This window comes from Onychostoma macrolepis, chromosome 11 (genome assembly GCF_012432095.1).
Source record: "Onychostoma macrolepis isolate SWU-2019 chromosome 11, ASM1243209v1, whole genome shotgun sequence".
NCBI classification, from domain to species: domain Eukaryota; kingdom Metazoa; phylum Chordata; class Actinopteri; order Cypriniformes; family Cyprinidae; genus Onychostoma; species Onychostoma macrolepis.
Window position 1 is genome coordinate 24,569,568 of NC_081165.1, and position 22,243 is coordinate 24,591,810.

At 36.9% G+C, this 22,243-nt stretch overlaps 3 protein-coding genes across 3 annotated transcripts in view; all 3 read right to left on the reverse strand.

Annotated features, from left to right (window-relative positions):
* Positions 1-2,159, reverse strand: part of atp5f1b (ATP synthase F1 subunit beta) — a 3,775-nt gene extending 1,616 nt beyond the window's left edge. Inside the window, exons 1-4 of the mRNA XM_058791321.1 lie at positions 2,001-2,159; positions 1,214-1,387; positions 952-1,126; positions 731-852 (exon numbers count right to left, since the gene is read on the reverse strand). Coding sequence (XP_058647304.1) covers positions 731-852; positions 952-1,126; positions 1,214-1,387; positions 2,001-2,106 — 577 coding nt within the window. The 5' untranslated portion in view covers positions 2,107-2,159. The remainder of the gene's footprint in view (positions 1-730; positions 853-951; positions 1,127-1,213; positions 1,388-2,000) is intronic.
* Positions 2,160-5,154: 2,995 nt separating this feature from the next.
* Positions 5,155-7,741, reverse strand: LOC131549293 (transmembrane protein 275-like). Its single transcript, XM_058791335.1, has 2 exons — positions 7,656-7,741; positions 5,155-6,722 (listed from the first exon to the last, which is right to left on the reverse strand). The coding sequence occupies exon 2, from the start codon at positions 6,689-6,691 to the stop codon at positions 6,242-6,244; it is 450 nt and encodes a 149-aa protein (XP_058647318.1). The 5' UTR covers positions 6,692-6,722; positions 7,656-7,741; the 3' UTR covers positions 5,155-6,241.
* Positions 7,742-8,339: 598 nt separating this feature from the next.
* Positions 8,340-20,704, reverse strand: mknk1 (MAPK interacting serine/threonine kinase 1). Its single transcript, XM_058791322.1, is given in 15 exon segments — positions 8,340-9,850; positions 9,934-9,977; positions 11,823-11,987; positions 12,071-12,132; positions 12,135-12,264; positions 12,355-12,450; positions 13,485-13,586; positions 13,589-13,731; positions 13,819-13,892; positions 13,985-14,064; positions 17,608-17,705; positions 17,892-17,993; positions 18,143-18,218; positions 19,054-19,095; positions 20,192-20,704. Coding segments are annotated over 15 exon segments (1,581 nt in total). The 5' UTR covers positions 20,369-20,704; the 3' UTR covers positions 8,340-9,660.
* Positions 20,705-22,243: the final 1,539 nt, after the last annotated feature.

A 22,243-nucleotide genomic window follows, 5' to 3' on the forward strand; every position in this document is an offset into this window, starting at 1 on the left:
AGCTAAAAAGCATAGCGGGGTTCAAAACAAGCACAAGCAAATTATAGGAGTCCTTATTCCTTTAAGTAAAATGCTGGCATAGTTCACCCAAAAGTTAAATTCTTATTTACTCACCATCACGTTTTTACAAGCCTGTACAAATTAGTTTCTTCTGCTGAAGACAAAAGATGATATTTTGAAAAACACTGGTAACCAAACAGTTTCTCGTCCCCATTGACTTTCCCCCAATACTATGGAAGTCCATGGGAACCAGCAACTGTTTGGTTATACATTCTTCAAATATCTTTGCATGTATAAACAGAAGATAGAAACTCATACAGGTTTAGAGCAACTTGAGGGCGAGTAAATTTCATTTTTGGGTGAAATCTCTCAAGGCATAGAAGTTTAAAATGTTTTTGGTTCATTAAAACAGTTCATTTATAAGATCAAATACAATAGAAACCATACTACTGTGGAACCACTATAATTTAATTGAAGTTCACGCCAGTCTTCAGTGTCACATGATCCTACAGAAATCATTTTAATATGCCAATTCAGTGCTCAAACATTCATCGAGTGAAGAATAGAACTAGATACATTTTCTCAGAATTCTATGATGAACAGAAATTGAGTTAAAAACATTTTATTACACAGTGTTTTTACTGTCACTTTTGATCAATGTAACGCACACTTTCTGGATTAAAGTGCTAATTTTCAAATTAAGCTTAATCTTTAACAATAACACACATACCGATCTTGCCACCCTTGGCATAGGGTGCCAGCAGGTCTACGACCTTGATTCCGGTGACCAGAATCTCCTGCTCGACACTCATGTCTGTGAATTCTGGGGCCTCAGCATGGATGGGGGCAGTCCTTGACAACAGATCACAAACATTCAATTATCTACTTTACAAGAAGATTAACGCTCCTTCAATGAGCTTGAAAACTTGCTTCAGCATTCATAATACTCACTGTTTTGTGGTAATTGGTCCTCTCTCGTCAATGGGCTCACCAATGACATTCATGATCCTGCCAAGCGTCTCAGGTCCCACAGGAATTCTGATGGGGGCACCAGTGTCAAGAACCTTCTGACCGCGCACCAGTCCCTCAGTACCGTCCATAGCAATGGTGCGGACGGTGCTCTCACCTAAAGAGCAAAAATAGTTACTCTGCAAATCGGTCATGACTTTAACATTCAGATTTACTTGAGTGGGTAAAGCTTCAGTCTCGTTACCCAGATGCTGAGCCACCTCCAGGACTAGCCTGGTGTCACGGCCGGCCACTTCCAGGGCATTGAGAATAGGGGGCAGACCCTCGTCGAACTGGACATCCACAACGGCACCGATGACCGCGACGATACGCCCGTGGGCGATGGCAGCAGCTGCGGCAGGAGCGGCATAATCCCTGCCTGTGAGAGAGAGAGGAAGAGAAACAACTGAATATCGCATGAAACCGACCATCTTTAATAGAAACATTTAAAAATATGCATATGCACGCACGAAAGCTTAGATTTTGATTAGTCACTATAGTTTGTTTGGTGTCCTGAGAAATCAAAACAGGCTAATGAATAAACGCACGCAAGTCGATGTTGTGGATTTAAAAAAATAAAAATATAAATCTGTTGGGATTTGCCTGCATTCTGCATTTATAGCTTGTAAATGTTTATAAACGTGTTTGGATTAACTCGTGATCTTATTCCACACGTTTATCCGTACCATGACCTCGCGAGTTGCGAACAAGCTAGCATGACACATAAAGGTCATTCCGGTTTTCACACCAAACGGACTCCGTTGTTGTCATTAAACGAAGTATTCCGCAACATCGGTTTAAATCCAACAGGAAAGAACATACATGTAGCACATCTGGCGAACGCAATCGTTGAAAACGTTGACGGTAAAACTTTGCGGCCTGCGTCTGCTATCCGCATGCTGCCATTTAGCAGTCTAGCACCGGCGGCGACGCTGCTGTCAGAAGAGCTGCTTTAAAACCAAGCGTTTCGAAAACCAACGAATTCTACTTACGAGAAAACAGTGCCGCTGGAGCTCCGTTGAGAGCCTTCAGGGGGGTCACCCCGGGCTTGAGAGCTTGCAAAGCCCCGGTGCAGCAGCGTCCCACAGCTCCCAACATCGTTAAAATGGCTGAAGGTGGAATGGGGCAGAGGCTCTGCAGCTTATATATAGTGCCGCTCGAGTCCGACAATGCGCATGCGTCGCAGACATGGCGACACAGGAACTGAGCGTCTGCGCATGCGTCAGTGTTGAAGGACAGACTGGGCATCGCTACAATGAACTGAAATAGCTTTATACTGCATGTGCAGGAGGAACAATGATGTGGAAGATTTTGGCCTAATGTAATACCCTAGTGTAGATGTATAAGATGCATTTACGTAAAAATAATGGATCAATACCAGAACGCTTTAATATTATTATTATACACAGAATGTGTTATAGATGTAATATCCACAGGTGGCAAGTATTTACGCGTGGTCCTCATCTGTTTTAGAGAATAACAAATATGAAATGTTTTTAGCAGATCATATATAACCGTGAAACATTAAGTCGAATCTCACACTTTCTTGCATGTATAGTTTTTGCCAATGTCAGTAGTGCTGCCGATTATTAGCGTATGTTTACGAGTCTGTGACCTCTAGGTGTCGTTGTTGTGTAAACGTTGTCTCTGTCAAGAAACACCTGACGTCTTGTAGTATGCATACTAGCAGTAAAATGTTGTGATTAAAGGCCAATAGGCCCATTATGATTTGTTCTGACAAAGAAATTAAAACACGGTCCTGTGATTCTAATGTTTTGTTCGATGTAATGGATACAAATGATTCTAAACTCGTTGTAGTTTTCTTTTATTCATATTTAGGGTAAAACAGGGTTACAGAAAAGTCATACAAAAATGTCAACAAAAAACTTAATATCAGAGCAAATACTTCAAAGGCAGAAGAGACAACACATTACAAATTAAGTAAAAAATATTCACATTACATTTATTTTTGATTAAATACATTTTTATTGATGAAACTCATTCAAATAAATGTTAGTGAGGGTTAAATTAAAGTTTACAGACTAAACTCATACAATTATACACATCTGAGTAACTGGCTGAATAACATGCTGTATGATAAAATTTATGTAACTTATGAGATTTCGTTTTGATATATTTACGGTAGGAAATTTACAAAATATCTTCATGGAACATGATTGTTACTTAATATACTAATGATTTTTGGCATAAAAGAAAAATTGATAATTTTGACCCATACAATGTACTTTTGGCTATTGCTAGAAATAAACCCGTGTTACTTAAGACTGGTTTTGTGGTCCAGGGTCACAAATTAACTTTACTCTCGATAATCATTAATTAAACTTAACGTCACAGACCAATTTCTAAAGGTGACAACAAAAAACACCTCCAGCTTCACCATCATCAGTTAGTAAAGAATGTAATTAATTACTAATTTTATTGTGTACATAGGTAAGCTATAGATAGGTATGGATACAAAACCACTACTGATATACATTTAATAGACGATCACTGCAAATTCTTAATTTATTTTACAAAAGATAAAGTCAAGCAAGTCATGCAAGATTTGAACTCAAAGTACACCTAGTAATGTTCATATCTAAGTTATGACAAACTTTGACCAAAATTAAGTGGAAGGGACACTATATTTCAGTGCTTTTGAGTGCAAACACAAAGTTTTTTGGGGAAATGCAAATGTTTTTGCAAGTTCTGTGTTAGACAGTTTTGTGTCTTAGTATTTTTAGTTTCTGACCTGTAATCTAATTGCATTCAGATCACTTTCTCTTTGCCAGGTATAGGCCTCTGAAATGCTCAAACAAAACCGCTTTTTGAACGATGGTATGCTTATTGCATTAAGAAATGCATTTGTGACCTTAGGATGCAGGATTTTGTTGACATGCTGCTTGCTGTCGAAACTGAAACTGAAAATATATGTGCACGTTGTATGCAGTTAATACGAAAATGTTTAAATAATAAATAAATTGTTAATCGGTCAAAAGGTATGTATGGAAAGCCAATCAACCCATTTATTTCTGACAAAGAAATAAAACCACACAGTATCTATAGCATGGGTAAACTATGGGAATATTAAACATTAGTTTTAAAAATAATATTTTAGTATATATTAAAAATGTTTATGGAACAGATCATACCACGCTCTTCTTGAATGCATATCCTATAATGCTTCAAAGTGCTGATCTCATTAAGACTGTTTAATGATGCAGAACAAGCAATTATTGGCCAGTGAACTATACTGCCATTTTGTAATGTCATCCAGCCATTGATTGTGTGCACAATTAGTCCACACACATCTGAAAGATGGGTGAAAATCTCTGCTAAGTAGGTCAACAAAAGTTTCAGTAAGCCACATGATGAAGGGATCAAAAGCACATAGAAGTCTGTTACATTGGCAGTACCCTGATGTGCATGTGTAACAAAAATTGATGCGTCTCAGAAGCAGCCGTCATTGTGTTGTGTGCACAGATGGTGCAGCAGCACAACTGAACAAACAGGCCTGAGCTGTTATGGCACTGCATGTTCATATTTGTGCTGTACGATAAGAGATTTCTGTGTTCGGTGTGATATAAATCCATTAGGGACTTGCACAGGTAGTGTTTGATTAATCCCTCTCATATCAGAGGCTGATTTTACAGTAGTCTTGTTATTTGTGTAGATCTTTGACTGGTGTGAGGTTTTTGTCTCTCAGGGTTATCGGGAGGAACAGCTGTCTTAGTCCTTCCTCACTTAACTTCACAAATATTTGAGCTCATTTTTCAATGCGCTTATCATTTTTTTCATCACAGTTTATTCAATCAGACAGTCAAATCAAATTTTGCTATTGTACCAGAATGAGACTCATTAACAGTAATTACTGAGTAAACAAACAGACAGGAAGAACAGCAGATATAGTGTTGAACGTGACACTGAAAGACACAATAAAACAAAAATACAAACTCACTGTGATGATTTGAAATGGGTTACAAATCATTAACAGTTTGGAAAGTCAGTTTGAAATGTCCATTATATTTATTAATTACAAAATACAAAATGAAACAACAGAAGGCCATATATATACTTGTTTTACACTAGCTATATTTATGGATTTATGTATAAGGATGCACGATATATTGGCACCATAGCTGTTATCAGTTGACAGAATTTTTTTTTTTTTTTTACATCAGTCAATAATGAATCTTTAATTGTTCGTTTATTTTCTCTGTTTGTACAGTTATATTACATTTACCATCAGTTAATGCTTGCTTAATCTTTAATAACACCGTTAAATGTACCGAATCTCAAAATGAATATCCATTTTTCAAACTGTACATTATAGTGTTGTGATGCTTGAATTCACTTGTAGCATTTGATATTAGCTTGTTTTATTTTTCATTTATTTAGACTAAATAATATAGCGCGGCCACAGCATGAAAATAATTAGCAGCTTATTAGTATTGTCAAGAAATGTCAAATCTGTGCATCTCTAGCTTCAAGTGTTTACATCATTACATATTTCAATAAATAATAATGCGATAGGTACAACTAAACAATTTTATCTTCGAAAACAATACAATCAGACACATTCCACAATCACACAGATAACAATGTTCTTTAACAGAGACTCAAAATTGTATTGTATACGTGATATGCATGCAAAAGGGGGAAATGGAAAATACATGCATGCATGATAAATCAGAGAATTCATGTAAATAAGTAAAATCAAGTATTTCCACTGCAATCTTGCAGTATAAGGTTGATCTTTTTCTGCATGAACTAAATTCATCTCTTACCAGCCAAAATTGTTCACGATTTCTAAGGGACAAACTTAAGCTCACAGTCAATTTGCCAGATCTGATTTGACAGAAAGGATGGTAGCGCTGGCTCAAATACTTTCAAATTGATCCTGCAATAATCCTTTATCAGCCAGTCTTCCTTTTCATACTATTCTGAGGCTGAGATGATGAAATTATGATATGCTTTTCTTATTTCACCACCAAAGTCTTCTTCCGAAGGTCGGACTGGCCCTGTGAGTTGAATTCATTACCGCCTCCATCAAATAATTCATCCCAAAGTGGTCTCTCACATGTCTGCTCATGCACACTAAGAAACATCTCATTTTAAGACCGTGGACGTTTGCAAATTCACAGAGTTTGATGTCCAAACTATGAGTATATGAATCATCTACTATGGGGTTTTGTAAACTCACATTATTTCCCTTTGAGGACACATAGGTTTCTTAAGAGTGGGGCGGAGCTCCGGGAAGGTGGGTGGGGCTGCAGCGGTGGGAGGAGCTTGGAGAGTTTGTTGGACTGAGCTGAATGGCTGTGGTGTCCTGTAGGGTGGGCTCACTGGTCTCCATCTCCAACACGGCTCCGCCCATCCTCATCAACGGCCAACGGTCCCGTCCGGCGGAAATGTGAGAGCTTTGTCCGATGGGTCGCCGACTGCAGATGCAACACGCCCCAAAGAATGAAAAGGCCACTAAGAGGAGGATGGGCCCGATGATGATGGGAGGGTTGTTTATGGGCAGGAGTTTGGTAAAAGCGAGAGCACCCACCAGGGTGATGTTAATGCCTGCCAGCATGATGCAGAGCCCACACGCGCAGCAAAGAGCCGGCGAGGGCAACCCCTGAGAGCGGAGAGCCCTCCTCTCACCTGACTGCGCATCTTCATTAGAGAAAACCATCCTCTCTAAATGCCGCTGACCTTCTCGGCCACTGCATAAAAAGGGGAAATGAGAGAGAGAGAAAACAGAGAAGGAGGCGGAGAGCAGTAATGAGTATTATAGTGATGTGCTGGTCCTCCAACATCCGCTTGCCTGTTCATGTGTCATGTCAGCACCGGCTCTGAGCCGAGCCAAAATTCAATTAGTGCCAGCAAGACCAGATGAGTCTGATGATGTGAACGCTTTGGCTGTGAGGAAATTACACTACTATAAAACTTTATTACTCAGTATGTTTGCATGACAAGGCGTAACAGTTATGTAAATGTTTTAATCGGATGTTATGTCCGCATAAGGAATTTAATCATGAACATCATGTTTATTATTTATTATATTTACATCATATACACCATGTATATTATGCTCGGCTATTAAAAATTCTGAATTATCTTGCAAATTTCACAAAATTAACATTCTTATAAACTATTGAACTGATAGCGATAGACAGACAGACAGACAGATAGATAGATAGATAGATAGATAGATAGATAGATAGATAGATAGATAGATAGATAGATAGATAGATAGATAGATAGATAGACAGACAGATAGACAGATAGATAGATAGATAGATAGATAGATAGATTAGATAAAATGATTGACATACAGATAGATAGATAGATAGAATAAAATGACAGATAGACAGATAATTAGATGCATAGAACGTTAGAATAAATAAAATGATAGACAGATAGATAGATAGAATTAGCCTACATTCATTTTTTGATTTTCTAGAAAAATCTATCTACACTCAGTCGTTTTGACATTGGCCTACTTTTAATGGCCTATATTTAATCTAAAACGATGTATTAAGAGATACAGTCTCTATGAAAACATATTCAAAGTCCGTAATTGAACTGCGGGCGGCATTACTCTGAAAATGAACGACTTCCGGCTCTACAGGTAAAAATTAATTCTTTGAACTCACCAGAAGATGAGATTTCGTAGAGTTGGCTTCTTTTATCTTCTATTTTAGCGAATCTCCGGCAGTTTCAGGTGATTCTTCAGGCTCTTGAACTTCAGCCGCTGGAGGAGCGCATCGGTTCGCTCTGGGCGGTTTGAGATGGAGCGGCTCTTCTGAGCGCTTCACGCCGGAGTCATTCCGCTCATCACCGCGGGAGGCGCTCTCGAGCTCCGCTTCATCACTCCAACATACAGATGATACACGAATCCCATTTCTGTTAACCTTCGACGCTTTCAGGTTCGGCTAAAACATTACAACTTACATGATGCGCAATATCTGCTCAAACACGGCTATTAGAATATAAATTCACTTGGAAACAATCGTTAACCTCCAGGTTCTCGTGACACTCATATCCAAGGACACAAGTCCTTGTCTGCTCACAGTGCTCAGTCTCCTCCACATGGCTAGAGAGGAATAAAAACACGCTCTTTTCAGTGCAAGAAAGCCTTGAGGAAAGGTTTAAAGATAGTACACTTTATTTCCTGTGCTTTTCTTTATTGTGTTCATAGGCGCACAGGGAAGATACTATGCACTGGTTGTTCATTCAGGCCTTGTATACGAGGATATCATAATCATCAAATTTCTGTTGTTATCCACAACAACATTCCACAATATTGCTGTATAAAGTGCATTGAATAAAGACTCAAGTGTCAGTGCAAACTACTTTATTTGTCAAAATTGGAAAACCAAATGAACACCCCTGACCTGTGATCTGTCCCAGAGTTTTTATGGTTAAATTCCATAGACAGCATTTCTGAAATTAGCCTTTGATACTGCATTAGAGTATCACACAAGCACTGAATACTGAGAACATAGCCATCGATGTGAGGTAGCGTCCTCTAGTGTCATCCCTGAAACATGAAATGTTTCCCAACACTTACTCACAACCATACATACATAATACAAAGACAACCACTACCTCTAATAGCATTTTAAACAACAAATAACATGAAAAAAAATAAAATAACCGTGCATGTTTTATCATTTGAAAGGCAACTGAGAGGTCATTTAGTTATTTTGCACATTAGGAGCTCTGCTCCCTCAAAATGGCACAAGTTACACTAAATACAAGCCAAAAAATAAAATGTACGCCACCTTGTAACTGAATCGGCTGCAGGACAGGCTCATCGGTCTGATGCATAGAAAAATACTTCACTTTTACAACAAAATAAAATTCAATGCTCTAAAAGACAAAGTGGAACCATGAAAAAATATACATAAAATGAAAAAAATATAATCATCTGAAATCTGAAAAGACAAAAATACATACTGTGCAATATTTATCAACGATCTGAGCTGAAAGTATATAATACCTCATCAGCACCCTCATTAAAGCAACAATAGCTCTCAAATGCATTTCCACTTAAGACACACGGCAGCATGGCTTTACATAGCTCAAATAAACCAAAACATTATTCGCTCAACAATAACTATAACTAGACTACAGCTAGACCTTATATAAAGCAAACAATAGAAAAGTAACAAAGCAAGATCTTGTCCAGTGCTTTACAGTAACTCAAGTGGTGTTTTAAAATGTTAAAACCTGTTTTTTTTAAGTATAAAAATGCTAATGTAGATTAAAAGTCTAACTGATGCAGCAACATTAAAATCAACGTCTGTAGATTCCCTCAGAGCTGAGCACCCTTTTTATATCAGACTGACAAACACTGCCAGCCATAAATATTTGGTAATAAATATATATATATATATATATAAAAGCACAACTTCTGATGCTTAAAATACACAAAACTCACATTACACAGAGTAAAATACCTGTAAATAAATTAGAAACGTCTGGATGTTTTTGGTTTGTATATATAAGGTTACTCTGTGCTACAAGTTGGTAGCACTGAGCCTGTGATGCATATACATGTGTGTTTGCTCAAGAACCCATTCAGTTCACCAGAGAATGTATGCGTATGAAGGCTGTGCAGGAGTATAACCGGAGCACCTGTCAGGCGGGCAGGTGTCAGGGATTGGTGCGTAGTGCTTGAGACTGTGCTCGGCGGCGGGCCAATCTAGAGTTAGATGGAGGGGAGAGCCTCATGGAGCAGACCACGGCACCGAAGTCCTCCTGCTCTTCCTCCTTCTGAGACAGCTGCCGATTGAATGCGATGGCTTCAGCGGCAAACTGTGTCAGGTCTTTAGTGCTGCAGTTTCTGTGGGTTCAACCAGAGAAACGGTTAGAAACATTACAGAGACTGGAAAATATACTTAAATCTACTGCATTGAAATCAAATACCTTTGTAGAACACGAGGAGTTTGAAGAACTCTTTCAGGTGCATTCTGAAAATGTAAACAAGTAAATAAAAATGTTATAAAAGTAAAAATATACATAATAACTTTGTAAGTTTTTTTTAATGTTTTTGGAAAAAAGGGAGCATTTTTTTTACAAAGAAAAAAAAAGACTGCATTAAAAATACCAGTAAAAACAGTAATATTATCATATTATTACAATTTAAAATGTTTTATTTTTTAATATATTAAAAAATTATTATTATTATTAAAAAAGGGTTGCTTAAAATTTTTAAGGAAACCGTGATAATTTTCCCCCTAAAATTATTTAATTCTATGCATTTATTTGAAATTGTATGTTTTTGTAAAAGTAAAAGTCACTTTACTGTCACTTTTGGACAATTTAATGTGTCCTTGTTGAATAAAAGTAATCATTTGTTACAAAAAATGACTGACCCCAAACTTTTGAAGGTTAGTGTACTATAGTGTATATATATATATATATATATATTAGTGCTGTCAATCGATTACAAAAAAAGTAACTAATTAATCGCACATTTTTTCTGAAATTAATCCCACCTAACATTAAAGTTTTTAAATATACTTTTATATTGCAATAATTTCACATTCAATCTTCAAATTAATATACAAACAACATAAAGACAGTATATTTTTTATATACCCCCCTATATTTAACCATTGACTAGCCATTCAACATTACAGTATAATTGAGATATCATTTTTAACATTTATTAGACTTTTAAAAAATAACTTCTAATTTAAGTGAACTTAAAATAATCTTCACATAAACCCATTATAATAAATGTCATATTTACCTGTGCCCTTCAGCAGAAATATACAGAAATTGAAATTGAAGTTATCAAACACTATATACTAAATGAAATATAGATGAATCCTTAAAGCTATAAGTAATTTTTTCCTCTTTTTTTTCTTTGTCATTTGATTACTAGACATCACAGCAGCTGGTTATTAGGTTGTTTTGGCTGTTATTAAGAGCTGACGCTGCTGAACGTGACACGGATCTGACACGCATCATATTTTCTCTCGACTCTTTTTACCTTTTCTGACACACTTCAGGTCATAAAGTCCCTATTAATGAGCTGACGAGTTATAATCGGGTGTGCTAGATGAGTGAGACAGTGCTGGGCTGCTCCAGGACACTTTTGAAAACCATTTAAATGTGACTCATATAAATTATATTACATGCACGCACAGTTTTAAGGCAGCTTTAATCGCCTTTTTGGTAACATCATGACTTAACTGACCACGACATTGCATGCACGTAGTTTATTTCACGCTTTGATATGAAATAACACAGGCTACAGCGCGTGCCAGCACCTTTGTGCGTGCAATTGAGCACGTGCTGCAAGCACAGTACTGTTTCCACGCTCGGTTGACTCGCGCCTGCCGCTGAAGTGAAGTTGAAGCGCGCGTCTGAAATGCGACTGAATAAATGCACTTCTTGTCAAGAGAAAAAGTGACAGAAACAGCAGTTGTGAGAGGGGTGGCCAACCTTAGCTCCGCCCCTGCGTTAATTGCATTAAATATTTTTAACGCGCTAAACTGAAAAAATGAATCGACAGCGTTAACACGCTAATTTTGACACCACTAATATATATATATATATATATATATATATATATACACACACACACACACATTTATTTTCTCAGCAATGAACTATATGCATTGTAAAGTCCAAAGCAATCTATTTTTGTGTCAAGCAATTGTTTATAATTACCTAGTCATTCCTACTAAAAGGGTTAAAATGCAATAAGTAAAATCACAGACTAAAGAACACTTTTTATTATCAGTTATCAGCCCGTAATGGCTGAAATCAAGAAGTCTTCAAGAAAAATAGAGCTAAAGACTCACCCCTTGCACCCAGGGATGTTTCAGGACCTGGGCAGCACTCAGCCGTAGAGTGGCATCTCGCACCAGCAGCCGCGAGATCAGATCTTTGGCATCGGCTGAGATCTGAGCCCAAACTCCATCCCTAAATTCATACTTCCCCTCCTGAATCCTCTCAAACAGGTTGTTCTGAACAGGAGAGGACAACACTGCTAAGTTGTCTTCGTGGATGAAGTGAATTCTCTTCATTTTTGAATTAGCGTGCGCTTTACCTGGCAGGCACGACATGTCTCTCCTCGTTCCCAGCCGCAGTTGGTGCCGCAGTGGCCGGTGAAGGAGGACTCCCGCTGAGCAGGATGTAGAGAATCACTCCAAGGCTCCAGAGGTCACAGCGCTTATCATAGAACGAAGCCTCATCCGTAAAGACCTCGACCACCTCAGGAGCCATGTACTCTGCTGAGCCACACTAGAGGACAAAACACATCCCTCAAAACATGCTACTCCACAATTTTACAGTTCTAGGATGCCAAAAGCACAAATGTGAGGATGCAGTTACCGGTGTGGTGAGCTCAGGGGTAGTTATTGGGGTACAGGCACTGTTTAGCTTTACTCCACTCCCCAGATCAAAATCACAGATTTTCACAGGAGAAACCTGAGTATAAGCAAAAAACTCATTACAATTAAGACTGCCTATAAACATACAGCGCATAAACTGCTAGAGGTGGGTGATATACTGGTAGACATGATTAAACAGTAGAAATTTCTCAACCGGTTTGCAATCGTCCGGTTTACACGGTCACGAAAACGTATCATTTGCATGTGTTTTTAAGTACTGCGGTTTAAAAACAAGTGATTTTAAGCCGGTGAAATGCAATCAGCAGTGAAAGAGAACTCATTTCGCTATATGCGTGTGCTGTCAGAGAGGCAAGTGCACGCAAGACGGTGCTCATAGAGCGTGGGAGTATTGAAATGAGTTATTTTTTGCCACTTTATGTGCCTTGAACGGTTAAATACACACATTTGTATGTGTCAAAATGCCCGTCTTTCCAAGTATCCTTGTAAACACAGTAATTTAGGTCTTGAAAGCAAACTGCTGAGAAAGAAAACACATGAGTAACAGTATACAGCTCTTAAAGTGACAGCAGTCTAATATTCCTGCTGTCTGTCATGTAAAAAAAAAAAAGAGAAGAAATCTCTCACTGCTCTCGACTAAAACACTTTTGTAACATTAATAAGAAGAAATAGATTTTTAATTTACACAGTGAAGAATATTCAGTGTTTATTTTTAAAATTTGATTTGTTTATACAATGTATGTTGCATTTCTTATTTTTATTTGTTCTACTGTAGTTTTTTGTCCTATTGCTTGCAGTTAGGTTCTTATTCTTATTTAATCGCTGACTATATACTTGTCTTCAGTGAGCTTGAGTTGGTTTTTTTTAGGCTAGTACTGTTTTTTTTGTGATATTGACACTGGTAACAAGAATTATGAAATTTCTATGATATCAAAACTTTTGATATCATAAAGACCTTATTTAAAGCAAAAATAACTATATTGTGATATATATCGTTACCGTGAAATAAAATTATTCATATTGTGATATAAGATTTCAATCATAACGCCCACCCCTTTACACTACAGTTCAAAGGTTTGGGTTCTGTAGCCAGACAAACTACACATGCGTTACCTTATCAGTATATTCACACAGGATATTTTCAGGCTTAAGGTCCCGGTGAGCGATTCCTGTGGAAAGAGTGAGATGAGTCTGAGTAAACACACTCGCAGTGAGTCATGGTCACTGGGCCAAAGAGTAAAAGTATAGTATTTACCTTTGTTGTGTAGAAAGTCCAGTGCATGTGCTATATCCCTGACTACATGACTTGCCTCTCTCTCATCAAAGTACTTTCGACTCTGGATGTGTGTTAAAATGGAACCTTAAAGGGAAAGAGAAACCTATTCAGAAACAAGTAACTGAGAATGAGATTGCATCTGTATTTTACCTCTATACAACTGTACAGTACCTCCAAGCAACTTCTCAAACACCAGATAAAAACAGCAGTCATCTTCAAAAAACTGAATGAGCTCCAGAATGTTCCTATAGAGAAACACACAATGTATGCAGTTGAGCAGTTATGTATAATACTAATTACAATCAATCAATCAATCAATTGTGGAATAGGATCATACTTATTTCCTTGACACTGGTAAAGCGTCTCCACCTCTCTGAAAACTCTACTCCGACTGTGACCAGCGTTCTTCTCAATTATCTGAGAAATGTAACCACACATTACACACAAAGTAATTTATTGTTTGTTTGATAAAGAACTACTCCGATATTTTTCAAAATATTTACAATTTTAGTATTATTATCTTATGGACGTACACAGGGTTTCTGCAGGTATTATGAAGATAAATTTACACCTATTTAAAGACCTTTTTAACACCAAGTAAAGAAAATTTAGGCAACACAATTGTATCAGCAACACTTCAAAGATTAAAATACAACTTCCAACCAATCTCCATTGCTTTTTAGTTAATTTTACACACAAAAAAAAGCTTATGGTTTGAATAGGTGTCATTAAAATATAGAAATATAGCTTTTAATTAGGGGTGTAAATCGGATAGTTCGTCACGATACGATATTTGCCGATACTTCAAAAAATTCTATGATACGATTACAATTCGATTCAATCGAGATATCGATATTATATACATATTTTAAACAACCATCTACATTTTTATTAACTCGCAAATGCAACCAAAATATATAACATGAACATTTATCTGAAATTTTCACATCTTGCTCCTCAACTGGGACATTCACAACAAAAAAATAGGCCTACACTTTTCTTTTTTTTTTAATAATAAAGAAAATCAACAATTGGAAAAACAATTCTGGCTGCTACTAGGGGCTCAGTGCTTTTCAGTCAGCTTTTCTACCTTTAACCAAATTACAAGCAATAGCAGAAAATAAATACAATAGAACAAAGACACAAGTTCAATAAACAGTGCTTTTCAGCTCAGTCTAAAATAAATTTTCAGGTACGCTACAGAAATGTAATAATCAAATGTAAAATAACTGTATAAATTAAATATAGATTAATCATTTTTGATGTTACAAAGGTTATTTAGTCAGGAGCAGTGAGCACTTGTATTTTTCTTTGACACCATTAGATTTATTATTAGTTTGCTTTCACTTTAAGAACGAAAGCACGGACTTAATATACTAATACACATGTTTTCTTTCTCAACTGTTTATTTTAAGACATATACTGACTGTGTTTACTAGGATATTCGCCAAAACGTGCATTTTGATGCAATTTTCTCTTTATTGATTCATCCATGCAGAAAAAAAGCGTAAGAGAGCTCAATTTAATATTTGCGCGGTGTAGACGCGGCAGTCTGTGTGCGTGCGCTTCAGATGTGTGCGCAGAAACATCTTAGGCATGTGATCAGCTACAGACAAAAAAGAAGGAAAATCTGACCACGCCCCCAGCACTTATTATTAAAAATGTATATTTTGGCACATTAAAAGATATATCTTATATTGTAATAATACATACGATTGTCCTGTAAAAAATAAAAAGCAGCATTTAATAATCATTATAACAATATAATATATTATAATAAAGTACTATAATATAGTAATGTATATAGAATTGTTATTATTATTAATGTACCTGCCAAAAGTTTGGAAACATTACAATTATTAATGATTTTGAAATAAATATCTTCTGCTCATCAAGGCAGAATTTATTTGATGAAAATAAAGTTTAAAAAACAGCAATATTGTATTATATAGCAATATTGTATCATTTAAAAAATTCAATTTTAATATATTATAAAATGTTATTCCTGTAATGCAAAGCAGAATTTTATTCATCATCACGCCAGTTTTCAGTGTCACATGATCTTTTAGAAATCATTACAATTTATTTGACTCTCAAGAAACATTTCTGATTATTATCAATGTTGAAAACAATTTTGCTTTTTCATATTTTGTGTGGATATTGTGATACACTTCATATCATTTTTTGATAAATATAAAGTTCAATGAACAGCATTTTTTTGCATTTATCAAATATGTTAATTAAATTTGTTAATGCATTTATTAAATAGAAATCATTTTAAATGTCTTCACTCACTTTTTAATCACTTTCATGCATGATGAATAAAATTATAAATTAATTAATTTTTTAAATCTTATACAAATGTTTGAGTGGTCTCATTGTTTCCACAAAAATATTAAGCAGCAAAACTGTTTTTAGCATTGATAATAATCAGAAATGTTTCTTAAGCAGCAAATCAGCATATTAGAATGATTTCTGAAGGATTGTGAGACACTGAAACTTCTCTTTGTAAACAATAACAGATTTATAAATGTTGCATTCCCAAATGCTAATTAAAGCGGCTCAAACCAAGCATTAACTGTTAATGCAGCTAGCATTAACAGTGAATCAAAACTAAAAACAGTACTGTAATAGCAGACATGTAGCGTCAGACTACAGCCTATTATATGATTACATCACAGCCGTTATGACAGCACTAGCAAGCAATCTCAAATTCTCACCGCCATTCATAAAAAATCACAGGGTCGAGTAACACAGTAGCCTCACTGCAGAACACAAGATCCAGGGGGCGTGGTTGGATCCACATCTAGGGGTGGAGATGGGTAGGTTTAGGGGTGGAGATGGGTGGGTTTAGGGGTGGAGATGGGTAGGTTTAGGGGTGGAGATGGGTGGGTTTAGGGGTGGAGATGGGTAGGTTTAGGTATATGTAAGGTGGGAGGAGTTGGATCTGGATCCAACCACGCCCCCTGGATCTTGTGTTCTGCAGTGAGGACCATCTCCAGTAGCACGTTCCAGTGCTGATTCTACTCACGTTTGGCACTTTGAATCATTTGAACGCTTTGAACTGTCCTGCAGATAGCGCCGTGAGCTCGTACAGAGCACTCAGGACTATTCCGTCCATGATGTTTTAGGAAACAAATTTTTCGCAGTTTATTTAGGTAATTAAATAAACTTAAGGCCATTTGCGCGATTTCAAATATTATGCAGTAACCATTATATTTTTGTCTTAAATTGAGAAACATTTACTTAACAAGAAATTTCACCATTTTCAGTGAAACTGATCAAAATGAAGTGAGTTTCTGATTTAAAAATAACAATTATCTGCCAGTGGGCTCAGAAAAATCAACTTAATTCCAAGGGAAACAAGATTTTATTCCCCATTGATAGATATTTGCTCTTATTTTAAACATAAACTCACTTCATTTTGTCTAATTTCTCAGAAAACAAGACTTCTTTTCTTCATTCTGCATCTCAAGCAAATGTATCTTGATGTAAGGATACTTGTATTAGAAAACAATTCAAAATACTGAGGAAAATGGCCATTTTTTGCAGTGCATTCAAAATTTAATGCCATGACTTTGTCAGCCCGTGTGTTTCTTGCCCTCTTGTGTCCATATATGGTTATTTTCCTGTCCTTGTTTAGTTTGATTAGTTAATATGATTTCGTTCAGTTGTGTGTGTTTGATTATCCTGTGTATTTAGTTCCTGTCTGTTCAGTTCCTTTTCGTCTGGTCTACTCGTTACGTTCCTGTGTGTCTGCCCTGCCTTGTATTGCCCTGCCTTGTCTGGATTAAAGACTGTTTAATTTGAGTTTCCTCCTTGCTTCCCTCGTGCGTGTGAACCGTGACAGACTTCTTGATTTTAAGACTTTCTGCTTAATTTGTGGAAGGGCAAATTAAGACTTTAAAACCTTTTTAATACCCACAGAAACCATGTAATTGTAACTACAAATAATCTCACCTTGACAGCATACTCATTGCCGTTCTGTAAACTCACACAGCCCTGGACTTTAGCATAAGCTCCCTGACCCAGCAGCTCGTCCGTCAGCTTGTACAGATCTACAAAACACACACGCTTGTGAGTTGACTCACCTTACCCCATCAGGAAATGTTGCAATCACACATTTTGAAAGATCTGATGATACAGGTTATACAGACTGCATGCAGAGAATAAACCATAGAACAAAAAGGTGCACATTATGAGGATTAATAATAGTTTTTGTAAAGTTCAAGATGGTTTAGTACCACTAAATTTGCCAGTGAAACTGTCCGCGGCCCGAGTTCTGCGTTTCTTCTTCCGCCGTGTAACCGGGTCTGTGATTGTGATTGGTTGACTGCTCTCCATTCCTAATCCCAAAATAAAAAAAATAAAAAAACATAAAACCACCAGATGTTACATCACAGATTCTTAGGTATTCTGTCAGATTTTAGTTTTTTGAAATGACTGGATGATTTGAAGGATGTGTTTTTAAATGTTTCGTCACAAGCAGCTGTACCTGCGGGGCTGTTGGGGACATGAGAGATCGGACCACGGCTCTCCACCTGGCCAGATGCCAGAGCGCTACTGGTTATCTGAGAGAAAGAGAGAGAAATTTACATTCAAAACAAAGTGTTGTGTTATCAGAACACAACAACAATGTTCCTTTACTTCTAAAGGCATATAGAGTGCAATAGTTGGATTGCAGTTATAAAATCCCATTCATTTTCTCCACAGGGGGAGCTGATTTTGAAGGATAACTTTTTGTAAACCTGTATACAAGGTTGCTAATTGATGGTTTTGTCTGATTTTCAAAACTTTTTCCTTCAAATCAAAGTTTATGTTGTGATTCATATAGTTTTTAAGTATGCCTTAAAAACTATATGAATATACATATACTTTTTAAGTATGCCTATATGAAAATGATGGGGGGGGGGACAAAAAAAGGGGGGGAAAAGCTTATTTGCATTATGCAAAGCATCAAGCATAAACACAAAATGTAAATGCAAAGTGTGTTTATTTGAGCATTTCCAATGGAGTAAACAAGAGCCTGACATGATATGACCTTGTGTGCTTTATATGCTTCCCCATAAAAGTTTAAAGACTAAATGATCATTATATTTCCATCACATAAAACAAGTTGCGTAAGACTAAAAACGATCATCGTATTTTAAGTTAGCAGTTCACTATCAATGTCCTGTTTAGACATGAACTTCTATCAGAGAAAGAGGAAGTGAACACTAGTTGTAAAACTTGCAGTGTGCACTTATCAGATTTCTCACTGAACAAGGCTCACGTGACTAATGTGTGCACCCTTATCTACCATGAAATGCCTATACTAGACTGTCAGTTCTGTTTTACTTATTTACCCGCAGTTTGAGACCCACAAACAAGTCAAAAGCCCGTTTTAAGTTAAATCGTGATACTTGCCAGTACCTGGCGCGAGCGGTGGAGCCCCTGAAGGTCCGCGATCTGAAAGAAGAAACAGAGACGATCATTCCAGAACGCGCCGCAGGGAGAGCTCGTGACCGGCGTGACAGCTGGTTTTCTTCAAAGTAGCTCGAGTGAAATCATGTTAGAGCTATTTAACGACTTCGTTTCCGCATTGAGAAACTATATCACTGTCGTGACGTGTTTGGTCAAGTTCTTGTCATCTGGCAGCTGAGAGGACAATCCAGCACACTCAACAGGATATGTTACGGTTTTACACGATCACAGAGAAATTAAGGTGGGTTAAATGATGTGATATATAGCAAAATAATATCAATACAAACCGTAGTATAACAGATATCCCCATTCGTTAATAAATAATAACGGTTTTTGGGTAATATAGGCGGGAATATTGGAATTAACGCAGGCAGCCGGCTGGAAAAATTAACATATTTAAAGCAACAGTATGTCAAAATTGACTGATGAGGAACAATTCATCCAAAAATTCTAAAATTCCAAACCCGACTTTTTTTTCTTTTTTCTCTCTGTGATGTATTAAAGGAAATTAAAGTTATTATGCATAATGACAACCTCAGTCGCCGTTCACTTTCAATGCACATTTGCACAATGAAAGTGAATGGAGACTGAGGATATCAGTCCCTCTTTTATACTCCACGAAGACTCGGTTTGACTGAATCAATGACAGAATTATTTTTGGAGTGAACTATCCCTTTAAGAAAAGAAGAACTGTAAAATGTGTTACGAAGAAAAGCAACAAGTGCCAGAGAACTAAATTAAGTGTAGCAGTGTCAGCAGAATTGTGATGGCGCTAACCAAACAGATAATGTTTTTTGAGTAACTGAAAATCTTCGCTTTTGAGACACGATATTATTTACTGTGATAACTCGAGCGCTCAGAATTGAGTAACGTTACAAGCGTTTGTTTTTGCGATCTGACGATTCATTGGCGCGAATCGAGCGACTCGTAAAGCCACATCATGACACAGATGTAAGCAGCAGCGAGCTTACCTTAGTATAGCTATTTGAGCTCGTGTAAAAAAAAAACCAGTTATGTACATAATTTATGCATGTTTTTAAAAAAAAAAAAAAGAAGAAGAAAAAAAAAAAAAGACTCAAACCTGGAAATTGTGGCCGAATGAGTCTAGCTGTGCCGTGACTGCCTCCGCCATCCTGCGCTGAACAGCAACAGTAAGGAGGAGGAGGACAACAACACAGAAACACGGCAGCAGCAGCACCACCCCAAACGCGCCAACTGCCCTCCTACTGTTGGACGCTGTGGTGCATTTGCCAATCATACTATGGTGACGAGTTGGTTCATGAATATTAATTAGGTTACGTGATTGGGCGAACAGGGGAGATTACGAAGTCACGTAGGCATGAGCTAATGAATATTCATATTCTTAGACGGGGCTGCCACGAATGTGATTCATTGGTATTTCGCACTTGAGAAATACCGGTTTCACTCACAGACTAGGGCTAAGGAGGAATACAGGATTGGTGTCGGTCAAATTCAATTATTAAACTCGTACACGGAATGAAACTCGATCTTTTAATGTTGATGCTGACTACCGTATCCGTAGTGGAGAGTCCCCATGAAGGAGTAATTGTAATGCAATGCAATCGCTAGTGTGACGTATAGTATCGGTGTTAGTTTAATATCATTAAGCTGCTTTTTATACACACACACACACACACACACACACACACACACACACATATATATATATATAGGCTACACACACACACACACACACACACACACATATATATATATATATATATATATATATATATAGGCTACACACACACACACACACACACACACACATATATATATATATATATATATATATATATATATAAAAGTGCTGTCAATCGATTAAAAAATTTAATCGCGTTAATTACAGTCATGGACTGTGATTAATCATGATTAATCGCAAATTTAAAATACTAGGATTTAGCTGTAAATGTGTTGAAAGAGAAATGCATGACAAACTAGTTTAAGGAAACTGAACCTTTCACACTTCCACCAGGTATGAGACATAATCCTTATTATTCTTTTGTTTTTATTCAGCCATTATCAGCCTTTATACTGGCAATAAAACATTTACCAAGCTGCATCGCTTCAATCCCAGTATACATTTACCCAACTGTTATCAAAAGTATTTCTAAATAAATACAACAAAACATTTCTTGCGACCTTACGTTGAGTATTATGACAAAATGCATTATGAAGAAGAATTGGACCTGTTCTGCAGCTGCATTAGAGCTAACATTAGCATCATGCTTCATAAGACAATTTATGAGATTAATAGTAACGTACACTTTTACTCCTCACTTCAAACCACCATCGAGTGTTTGTAATAACTTCCTTTTGCGATCACATGTGGAATTTGGTTGTTTACTGTTGTTAAAATATGCTATTTATAGCCTTTTATATCATATGTGCGTCTTGGAGAAGTCACAGGTGTCACACACAACAGACGCGTCATGTTCAGTTCAAGCAGCGGTCTAAAATACACATACATACATACATACACACACATATGTATGTATGTGTATATACAGGTGCTGGTCATATAATTAGAATATCATCAAAAAGTGGATTTATTTCACTAATTCCATTCAAAAAGTGAAACTTGTATATTATATTCATTCATTACACACAGACTGATATATTTCAAATGTTTATTTCTTTTAATTTTGATGATTAGAGCTTACAGCTCATGAAAGTCAAAAATCAGTATCTCAAAATATTAGAATATGTACATTTGAGTTTGAATAAATGACCATCCCTACAGTATAAATTCTGGGTATCTCTTCTTCTTTGAAACCACAATAATGGGGAAGACTGCTGACTTGGCAATGATCCAGAAGACGAACATTGACACCCTCCACAAAGAGGGTAAGTCACAGAAGGTCATTACTGAAAGGTGTGGCTGTTTACGGAGTGCTGTATCAAAGCATATTAAATGCAAAGTTGACTGGAAGGAAGAATTTGGGTAGGAAAAGGTGCACAAGCAACAGGGATGACCGCAAGCTTGAGAATACAGTCAAGCAAAGCCGATTCAAACACTTGGGAGAGCTTCACAAGGAGAGAACTGAAGCTGGAGTCAGTGCATCAAGAGTCACCACGCTCAGACGTCTTCAGGAAAAGGGCTACCAAGCCA

Bases quoted from the DNA above. Each gene is read 5' to 3' on its own strand.
- LOC131549293 (XM_058791335.1), bottom strand. From the start codon at position 6,691: ATGGTTTTCTCTAATGAAGATGCGCAGTCAGGTGAGAGGAGGGCTCTC.